The sequence below is a fragment of the Chenopodium album genome, chromosome 26 (genome assembly GCF_948465745.1).
Source record: "Chenopodium album chromosome 26, dcCheAlbu1.1, whole genome shotgun sequence".
NCBI lineage: Eukaryota > Viridiplantae > Streptophyta > Magnoliopsida > Caryophyllales > Amaranthaceae > Chenopodium > Chenopodium album.
The window spans coordinates 35,189,008-35,199,529 of record NC_137859.1 but is presented as its reverse complement, the minus strand read 5'-3'; the positions used below and the strand labels follow the sequence as shown (position 1 = coordinate 35,199,529).

The 10,522-nt window shown below is 33.1% G+C and overlaps 1 protein-coding gene, 1 non-coding gene and 1 pseudogene across 5 annotated transcripts; all 3 read right to left on the bottom strand.

Moving 5' to 3' along the window:
* Window positions 1–516: 516 nt before the first annotated feature.
* On the bottom strand, window positions 517–587 carry TRNAG-GCC (transfer RNA glycine (anticodon GCC)). The gene has a single exon. It is a non-coding gene; the product is annotated as a tRNA-Gly (tRNA).
* A 736-nt stretch (window positions 588–1,323) lies between these two features.
* On the bottom strand, window positions 1,324–6,298 carry LOC145618272 (putative pentatricopeptide repeat-containing protein At3g08820 pseudogene; annotated as a pseudogene). Of its 3 annotated transcripts, none has more exons than XR_014107888.1 (6): window positions 6,131–6,298; window positions 4,890–5,002; window positions 2,938–4,762; window positions 2,234–2,473; window positions 1,849–2,137; window positions 1,324–1,743 (listed from the first exon to the last, which is right to left on the bottom strand). The product of XR_014107888.1 is annotated as a putative pentatricopeptide repeat-containing protein At3g08820 pseudogene, transcript variant X2 (transcript). The 3 variants fall into 3 exon arrangements; XR_014107889.1 differs by having other exon boundaries at window positions 2,234–2,395; XR_014107887.1 differs by having other exon boundaries at window positions 2,234–4,762.
* Window positions 6,299–9,317: 3,019 nt separating this feature from the next.
* LOC145617651 (PLAT domain-containing protein 3-like) lies at window positions 9,318–10,391 on the bottom strand. Its single transcript, XM_081672374.1, has 2 exons — window positions 10,156–10,391; window positions 9,318–9,935 (listed from the first exon to the last, which is right to left on the bottom strand). The coding sequence occupies exons 1-2, from the start codon at window positions 10,231–10,233 to the stop codon at window positions 9,441–9,443; spliced, it is 573 nt and encodes a 190-aa protein (XP_081528500.1). The 5' UTR covers window positions 10,234–10,391; the 3' UTR covers window positions 9,318–9,440.
* Window positions 10,392–10,522: the final 131 nt, after the last annotated feature.

Here is a 10,522-nt window from a genome sequence, read left to right as displayed (position 1 = left end):
AAAAAAAAAAAAAGCACAATATATGTTTCCTCTCTCTCTTAACCAGTATTCTTGCTCACACAAAATTATCATTGGCTTTTCTTGAAAGGAAGATAACAAGCAAATGCTATTATGCTACAAAGAAGAAAAAAAGAAGACGATGTAACATAACACTAACATCATTTTCGTAGAAAGAAGCTTATGGATATGAGATGAAAGCCTCTCAAGATTTCGACTTAAGATGACACATACTCATATGAACAATGGAACAACCACGAAAATGGTCTCAATGAGCTGGTTAAACAAGTCATGAAAACATAGACAAAAAGAATACTATTAGCAAATGATAGCCAAAAATGTCTAAGGTGAACAATGCATAAAATGGTAGAATGATATTTCTTAGTTCTTACAAAACAAAAAACATAAAAAAAATTCAAGTTCAGATGCGCTATGATTTAGCTGATCAAGTCAGATTCAAATGTGACGGCAACTGTCACATTAGGGCGCAAATAATTCATCATAACTTGTTATGATTGTTGCACCAGCCGGGAATCGAACCCGGGTCTGTACCGTGGCAGGGTACTATTCTACCACTAGACCACTGGTGCTTTTTTGTTTATTGTTTGTGGTATATTGAAGTACTTCTTCCAAGAGTAAATACTCCCAAGATAATTTGGAGGTTGAATTTAATTTTCTTTTGAAGTTGTATCATACTAATTGTTTTGAACTGTTGTAGCCTTGATTAATAGAAAGATCTTACATTTTTTTAAAGTTTAATATAAAAAGAACCATTTATTCATAAGTACGAGTATATTATTATTTCATTTCTCTTAAAATAATTATTGGCTCATCTCACTTAGAAATATAAGTTCAAGAAGATAGATTCTAACAAAATAATTTCACACCAAATAACTAAATATTACTCCTTTTGTTTTGTTTTTTTCTTTCTTATTACGTTCAGATTTTTATGGCCAAATTTTAAAAAATTAAATTACATAGATACGCTATTAGAATGTCATTAGAATAATACCATGTAGGATACGTGTGTAGATTTGTCTTGAAATGAATTTTCAAAGTAACATTTTTTAAACAATTTTCACACATTTTTTAATTGAGAATTGAGCATATCGATAGTCACAGACTGACAGATGCGCGTTTAAGATTAAATAAAAAAAAATGAAACAAAGAGAGTAATCAGTTTTTATGTTATTTTAGAGTGGGAATAAGTTAATAGGCTAAATGTACATCACAAAAGAAGACATTTTATGGGTAATCAAATAACTTCGGATAGTCCATTCAAAAAAAAAAAAAAAAAAAAAAAAAACTTCGAATAGTTGTTTCAAAAAAAAAAAAAATAACTTCGGATAGCAATACAATATTATTGAAAAAAAGAAGAAATTGAGAATTCCATCATACAAACTTTCAATAGTGTTTTCTTGTCAATGTTACAATGTCTAAATAATAATATTTGTAATATTATCATACAAACTACCACTGCTCCACTCTGCATAATTGCATATCTTTATGCATAGAATCATACACCAAGCCGCTGGTTAACTCCAATACTTTCAATTCTGGCTTATCAAATATAGTTATAGTCGAGAATGCAGAACACATTGAGTAGGCTGATACTGAAGTTCATGCAGTCGTAGGTCATCAAATCGTGAAGCATTACAAGACTACATCGCCTCAAATTGGACAAAGAATTTCTCTTCTGAGAATGCTTATGAATCCATTCGATAGTATCATAAATAGCTATTCATCCTGAAAGATGTTTATATTCAGGCAATATCTAATCAAATTACTTGTACAATATTAGATTGCTAACAGTAGAAATTTACTTCCAACAAAAAGATTTGAAGTCCATACCTAGTTAAAAGTTGGGGATCTTGTGACCTGGAGAATCTGAAAATGAATGATCACATGAAAAACCTGCCACTCGAATCTGGAACGAAGAACCATCTTCAATGTTTAAGATCTTTTGAATTGTTGATTGCCAATACTTGATCAGTTGCACTAGGTTAGGTCTTTATTTGATTCCTAATCTATACTAGTCACAGTAGTCAGAGGCGAATCTAGCTGATGCATCAATGTATAGAAATGCTTCCTAATAAATCGTACCACCTTCAAATCATTTAGCGCAAAATTTTGTTTAAATCTGAAAAAGAAAATAGAAAAGTATCAAATAAAGGTGGGGGGAGAAAATGGTAAAACTCATTGCATTTCTGTGTCCAGTGGCTGTTAACATGCTTACCATATGTGCTCTCAGTTGGTCTTTGTTTCCTCCACAAAAAGCGCTACTTCTTGATTTATCTCATCAAAACTCTAGCATTGGTCTCCCTTAATTCCGTAACTCACAATACATAAGATAACTTACTGAATATCTTCCGATTGAATCAAAACTTCTTTCCAGTTGCTGGCATAGCATAACAGGTGACTAAACAACACACAAATATATATGTCCCATGCATTATTGAAGACAGGTCACCTAGCACTATAACACAAGCAATTATGATATACCACCCATAATGATCTATAAAAGAAGCTTAGATATATTATCATCAAAATTTCTTTTAAACCAGAGAAAATTGCCCCAATTTCCTGTTGGTTCCAGTCTCATATTCACAAAAGTAAATAAATAAATAATATTAAAAAAAAAGTAGAATTTATTTGTCAATAGGGTAACAAATAAACTTTCTAATATAAAAAAAGAACTCAAATTAAAGATTTACCTAAACTTTTAAGATCTGATAGGGGTCAATTATTAAATGGTTGCAACTGAAACATGTTTGCTATTTTTAACAAATTTACAGTGAAACTGTGAGAGAAATGAGCCCTAAATCCCCCATTCCCAAGATACCACTGTTTTTTTTTTTTTTTTTTTGAAAACAGATACCACTGATAAATAATGCAGCAGATATAAATATATTCTGGAAAAGAAAAAGAGGGAGAGAGAACCTGAAAACATTACAGGAAGCTTATCCAAAATTCAGCTTTATCTTCATTATCATCAACTTCATTACTCGTGAAGTTTGGTGAAGTATAAATCAGAGTAAGAATCGATGTAGGAAAAAGGGGGAAGCAAGGGATACAGAAACAAATGAATATGATCCTTGGAATCATCAGAAATTTGGTTTTAGCTTAGAGTGACAAAAAGGGGGAAGCAAGAGATACAGTAGCAAGATTTCCCATAGAAATGTTTGCTGCACAAAAGTACTCAACTAAACATCACCTTCTTTCTTTTGCATCTTCCGCGTATATTTGTGAAGTTCACAGAGGAAAGAGCTATGATGTTTGTCTTGGTTAAATTGTCATCCAACCAAGAACTTTGCTGTGTGAATTGAAACTTTACCGATAATCTTTACACGAACATGTCCCGACAATAAAGCAATGGAGGTTTGTGTCTCTTAGCTCAATCTCTCTTCTAGTAACCCTTGAAATGATCTTGATTGCTGAATGACATTTACCACAGACATGAAGGTTTAGCAGGCCTATGTAAGTACTACCATTTGGTTGAAGACCAAATTTTACCATCTGGGCAAAAAGACCAAATGCAACTTTAGCATGCCCATTCATGAATAGGACATACATTGTAGAAGTCCAAACTGCAATGTCTCTCTCCTTCATCTCTTTAAAAACTTCCCATACAGAGTTAGAATTCCCACATGTAGCATACATGTCAATTATGGCTGTTCCAAGAGGAAGGTTGGCCACCACTTCTTCCCACTTAAGGGAGTTGATTACCCGCTCTCCCAAATTCATTGCTCCAAGGGTTGTACAAGCATGTACCACGGCAACAGCGACATTGCAATCAGGCTTTACATTCTCTCTCTCCATTTCAAAGAACATGTCTATTGCTTCCTTTGCAAAACCATTTGCTACATACCCTCGAATCATAGTAGTCCAAGCAAGTATATCCTTTTTAAGCATTTGATCAAAGATACCCCGTGCTTTGTCCACACATCCACACTTGGCATACATGTTAATCAACGAGGTATTTAGATCCAAATCTTTTTCTAAGCCATTTAAGTTAACATACCTGTGAATCTCCTCACCTAATTCAAGTGCGCCCAACTCTGCAAAAGCACAAAGAATCCTAGCAAGAGGGAAACCATCTGGTTTCCAACCATTTCTCAAAAATCTTCTAAACAAGTTCAAAACTTCAGAAAATTTTCCAGCATCAAGATACCCACTAATAATTGTAGTCCAAGAGTGTAAATCTTTCTCTGGCATATTATCAAACACTTTATGGGCATCATATATACTCCCACATTTTGAGTACATGGACACCAGACTAGTATTAACATACACATTTTTATCGAAACCCAATTTTACAACAAGGCTATGGATTTTCAATCCCGACCGATAGTCATAAATCCTAGCACAAGCTTTCAGGGCGAATGAAATAGTAAATCTATTGGGCAGTAAGCTCTTTGAACGCATAGATTGGTAGTATTTGATAGCTTCGTCAAACAAGTCATTTGAAACCAACCGTTTAATCATTGTAGGAAAGAGATAAATGTTGTGTTCATTGATCCGGTCGAAAATAAGTTTGGAATATTGGGTGTTGCCAAATTGAGTATAATATCCCAAAAGGGTGTCAAGGAGGTGACTTTCTTGGCACAACCCAAGGCGTAAAAGGCGTGCATGGGCTTGTTTGAGGTGCTCAAAGGATCTGAAGCCAATGTCGAAACAACTTTTCAGCTCCAAAGATTTTATGAGAGAAATGGAAGGTCGAATTGCTGGAGTTCCTGCTAAAGTCATCACCATCTCCTTCGAGTACCTTTCACCAATATGCATACAAAGATCATCAGCTGTGGCTCCATACAGATCAATTACTATGCTTCAAATAATTAAAAAAAAGTAACCAAAAACACACCAAGTATGAGTCCAGGAGAAGAAAACCATACCTTGGAATTGCAAGTTGTTCCTTTCATCAACAATTTGAACAAGCAAACTTCCTTATTCTCACAAAGGATGCAGAAAAAGTCAAGTTTGCAACGTTCAACCCATGAGAAGAAACCTTCAAGATAAAGTATGAAATGACATTACCATTTACCAAATAGTTCCTAAGTTTCCACTTTCAAACGTAAAATTTTCTTCTAGAAATGACTCCAACAATCAAAACATTTTAATATTTTTTTACCTGTACAAAGTTTAGCATCATTTTGTAAGCTCCGTTAGAAAAGTTAGACTCAAAGACTAGTAAACTACTATTGAAGTAATAAAGTTTGAGGGTTTCATACTTTCATACAATTATGCTACATGAAGTGGGCATTAACAGAAGCAAATTAAAAGTATTCAATTAAGTCAATTCTAATTGACAATTATCTTGAGTTGATGATGACATTGATAAGAACCTAGTGATTAACAAGAATGGCAACAAGAAGCACTTTGCGTAACCAACAGGAACCTGCTTCCCATCATGCATAAATGACGCTGACAAGTTATTGTTATTCTTCTTATCCATCTAAACTACAAAGATTAAAAGCTATATGTCCAACATAGTACTTAACAAAAAAATGATGAATTGAACAAATGACGAACACAAACAAGTGAAACAACTATAGACTACTAATAACAAAGTAGGAATCGAAAGATACACCATGGCATAGGAATACTAATCGATCATCAAAACGAAAGTAATCATGTATACACCTTTAACATCAAGCAATGAACGCAAACAAGCTCATCTGGTCTTCCATTCAAATATTTCTTATACTGAAATCGGGCCGTAAAACATGGTCTGCCACACTAACCAAATCAAAATCTAGAACAAGCTCACATAATCTGAAAAGTTTCAATTGCAAAGCAAACATTAAATTACTAACACTCTAACCAATTCAAGAGCAGTTAAGTTGAACCATTATCACAAAAGCTCAAAGTATAATCTCAAATAATCTGAAAAGTTTCAATTGCAAGGCAAAACCCAAATTACTAGTAATGGGTTATATTAATTGTTAGTAGCAATTAAGTATTAGCAGCAGAACCTAGCAAATTACACCAAAAAATAGCCAGAAATTAACTAGTTTTGGCATAAAGTTTACATCTATAAATCCAATTTCAAGGAATAAAACATAAGCAAAACCACAAATTGACACTCTTATAATTCAATTAAAATTCGAAAGAGATGTGCAATGAAAGAATTTACCTAGTGATTAAGGAGTGAATGAGTTGAATTTGTTGAAAAGAGTTTGAATATGCCCAAATTCTTTCTACTCGAAATTCATACTTGAGAAGTGTGACTGTGTTCTTCGGAAAATTATTTTCGAAACCAATACTCACTTTCTTTCCAATAGGGATGCGAGTTATTAAGAGACCACACGTTTTTGTCGATTAAAGGCCGGTTCATCTCACCTTATTTTTTTTTAAATTGAAATTATTTATGTTGAATTTAAAATTTTATTAAAATGAAATTGTGTTTTGTTGAACTAATAATTCTCCTTTACTACTCATTTTTAAAGCTACTCATTTTTACTTAAGTGAAATTGTTTTGCAACTGAATTTATTTTTATTGAATTGAAATTATTTTTACTAAATACGATTATTATTTTTATAAGTAAAGTGAATAGGGCTTGATATTTATACTTATTTTTATATTATATATACATAGTCAATGTATATTTGTTCAAAAAAATTAGTCAATATACATGGGTTAGAAATTGTTTAAAATACTTTTACAATACAAGTATAATTTTTCTTAAGGGGATGGAGTAGTTAGAATGTTGTCATTTGGAAAACATAAACTAAATATGTTATTTACTTATTTTCATAATACAATATAATTTTCAAAAAAATAAAATAGGAAAGAAAACTCCCTCAAAAAAGAACTCCACTTTAGTACTTCGTATAATATATACGAAGTATATAGATTTATAGATGGGATGACTTGGACGAGAGTTAGGGCATGTTCTCATTTACTGAACTTAGCTGAACTGAACTGAACTGAATTAAACTAAACTGAACTAAACTAAACTGAACTAATTGGAACTAAACTGAACTGATTGGAATTGAACTGAATAGAGCTGAAATGAATATTTTATGAGAGAAGGAAATTAGAAGCTGAACTGAACTGAACTGATTGGAGTTGAATATAATTGAACTAAACTGAATTGAAATTAAGCTGAAGTGAAGAGGCCCTAAAAATCAAAGGGATGCCCATTTTCTCACCTTATTGTTTTATCAAGCGGTATTTTTGTCATTTTCATGTTTAAATTGAAAGATACATGCATATGTAATATCTCGTCTACTAGAATTATTATCTTGTGTGCTAGAGTTAAGCCTTCTTTCTTCCTCATCCTCTTTGCTCTGTGCTCCTCCTTTGAAGCCAATGACTCGACACCTTTGAAGCCTTTTTCCTCCTTATCGCCAACACCAGGCCATTATTAAAGCTCCATGGAAGTTAACCTTGAAAACAACGCCAAAGAGTATAATAAATAAAAACCCTAGAAAAAGAGTGAAATTAAGGGCATGGTCAACTCAAAGGGTAAGGGTAACCATGTCTACCAATGTACGTAGCTAAAATAATTGAGCTTGAAATTCTATTAATGCTTGACTTATTCTATCAAAATAATCTCCAGTTTTGCTGAATTTATTTATTATGATCACACCGTTAACTTGTATAGTTAATGCTTTTACTAGGAATTTTTTTTATTGTATATATAATAAAATTGGGTCTCATCGCGCTATTCATATTATTTTTTCTCATAGTGAGAAACTTATATTTTCGCTAAACTACAAGTTTCTCAACCTAAGATAAAATGTGTTTTTTATGTGAGTATTTTAGTCGTTTTGTACACTTTACAAAGGGATACAATCGTAATTTACATATATTTGGCTTGGAAGTTATTAAGGGCCTGTTCACATTTACTTAATTTCAGTTCAGTTCAATTCAGTTCAGCTCCAGTCAATTCAGTTCAGTTCAGTTCAGTTCAGTTCAATTCACTTCAGTTCAGCTCAGTTTAGTATATGTGAACAGATCCTAAGTGGGCGCTATCTCTCTCCTCATTAGTCCTCAACTATGAAGCTTGAATTTTGTAAAAATGGAGCGAGGTTGAAAAAATAAATGGAGGGCAAACACCTACCAAATGGGGTTAACCATGTCCTTAATTTATACTGCCTCTGCATTTATATAAGTGATATATTTTGACTATTTACACTATTCATCTAATTAATTATGACTAATATTTGTTACTTATACAAAAGAATATATACTACGTATATAATTTTGTGGAGATTTGTTGAAATTGTCGCAATATATAGTTTATTAAATTCAATTGTTATATTTTTACTTATTGAAATCACAGAAAATAACTCCTTGCCTTCAAGTTATTATTAATTAATTCATTTTTGTATTAAAGAAGTCGTAATATTATTAGGGATGCCAAATGTCATATATCTAACACCATATTGTACAAAGTTGGCATACTTTATTTTTAGGTCTACCAATAATTTAACAACAACCGAGTGCAGCAGGTGGTATCATTAACAAAACAATAAAATAAAATTCATGCACAACACATATTAAGTCGCATCCTAAACATCACGAGTTGCACTGATTTACGTTTATTAGTTTATTTTTTATATTTTGTTTGGTGTTTAGGGAGCCACAAGGACAGATGATGAGAATCGAACCCAAAATCCCTTGAAATCGGGAGGAAAACTCTAACCACTTGATGAGTTGTCTCTCACTCTCTTTATTTTTTATATTTTGTGGGAGGGTGAATATTAAGGCCCTGTTCTTTTACGTTGAAATTCAGTTCACTTCAGTTCAGCTCAGCTCAGCTCAGCTCTTAATTTCCTTCTCTTATAAAATATTCTGTTCAGTTGATTTCAGTCAATGAGAACAGACCCTAACTAATGATCCTTTTAAAATAAAATTAAAGTTCCGCTAATGTCGCCTAATCCACGTTGTTTGATCCCCTCAACTCAATTTTTTGATTTTTTCAAAAAAATAAATAAATAAATAAATAAAAATAATAATAAAAAAAAACACAAATCCCCTCAACTCGTTCAGCATATAACATGTCAAAGAAGTTGCTTTCAGGTAGCTAGAGACGTGGCCGCTGTATTGGTGGGTTGTTTTGTTGTTTATTATTGTCCTGACAATTTGATTATGTCCACACCTCCAAAATAAATGTCACTTTTATCATTAGCATTCATGTCCAATTCTACAATTTTCCATGATCAATATACTGAATTAATGGTTATGTGATTGTGATCGAGTCTACCTTCTTTAAAAAGATAAATGCTTTTCAGAATATTTTAGACGAATATAATTATAAGAGATTAGCGAAAATTGGACAACGCATACGAGTAAATATCAAATACAGTGCTAATTGAAATAAAAAACTATTAACGTTTGAATGTTTGATGCATCAATTATTTAAATGACCAAGAAAATATTTTATTGAATGGAAAGTAATGCATAATCAAACTCAATCATAAATTACACTGAGTAATTAATAAGTTGATGAAGAGGAGGCAGCAAGGAGGGTTTCAACAGGAAGAAGTACATTGGTAGGACGACGTCGTTTTAGACCATGACTATTCTTACAATTATCAACCACAGCAGATAGCTGATCAGGAGGAGAAAGCCATTGTTCAACCGTAAACAACTGCTGACCACACTGTTCGTGGGGCCCAGTGGTGGTGACCTCGACGTAGTTACAGTACCAGTCAGCTGTACCGTGGTGTCCGACGGATCCATCGGAGGTTAGCACCATTGAGCAAATGGAGCCGCTGAGGCAGGGGCCTCGGCCCGAGAAGATATCCAAGTTGCCTCGCTCGAAGTAGTCATGGTCTGGACCCATGAGCCCACCCCAGGCCTCAAGGTTTTTGATTAGGATACCGCTGCCTGTATCGTCGTAGAATATAGTGCTGATATTAGCATCTGTTCCTCCTCTGATTGCCTTGCTTGTTCTAACGTATACTGTGTATACACACTCGTAATCATCCTGTAAATATATTATCAAACAAACATATTAGAGATACGAGATCAAATCATATCGGAAAATATATGTGATATATTTACTATGTTCTCAAAACAATATCAGTTAAATAAAAACTAAGATGATTAATTCGATCAGATCTGTCTGAAATTAGTTGTCACGTTAAATTTAAACCGATAACGCGACAACTAAATTCGAGTAGTATAAAATAGGTGGATGTACTTACAGCGGTGACTGTAGATAGACCGAAAATGAAGAGGGATAGGAGGATGAGTGAACTGGAGAGGATGTGTTTGGTTGCCATTTGTCTTGTGATAATTGATGAAGGTGGTGATAATGCTTTTCTCTCTCTAGCTCTAGAAACCAACAGATAGATCTGAGGATTGACTTATTTAAAGAGGATACTCCAATAATTTAAGAAATTTTGTCCAATTACTTGAATTACTTCCATGCGCGTGTTATACGAGGGATAGAAATAAGAGCATTGGGATATTCTTTTGATAAGAGGAATAAGTAATACGTAAAAGGTACTAAAACTTCAACTGGCTTGTTCTCATTGACTGAATTCAGCTGAACTGAATTGAACTAAACTG

What these genes read in the sequence shown, in the direction of transcription:
- LOC145617651 (XM_081672374.1), bottom strand. Translation starts at nt 10,233, where the DNA reads ATGGCAACCAAACACATCCTCTCCAGTTCACTCATCCTCCTATCCCTC. An exon ending in GTCTATCTACAGTCACCGCT is followed by an intron (nt 9,936 to 10,155) that starts GTAAGTACATCC and finishes ATATATTTACAG; the next exon opens with GATGATTACGAGTGTGTATA.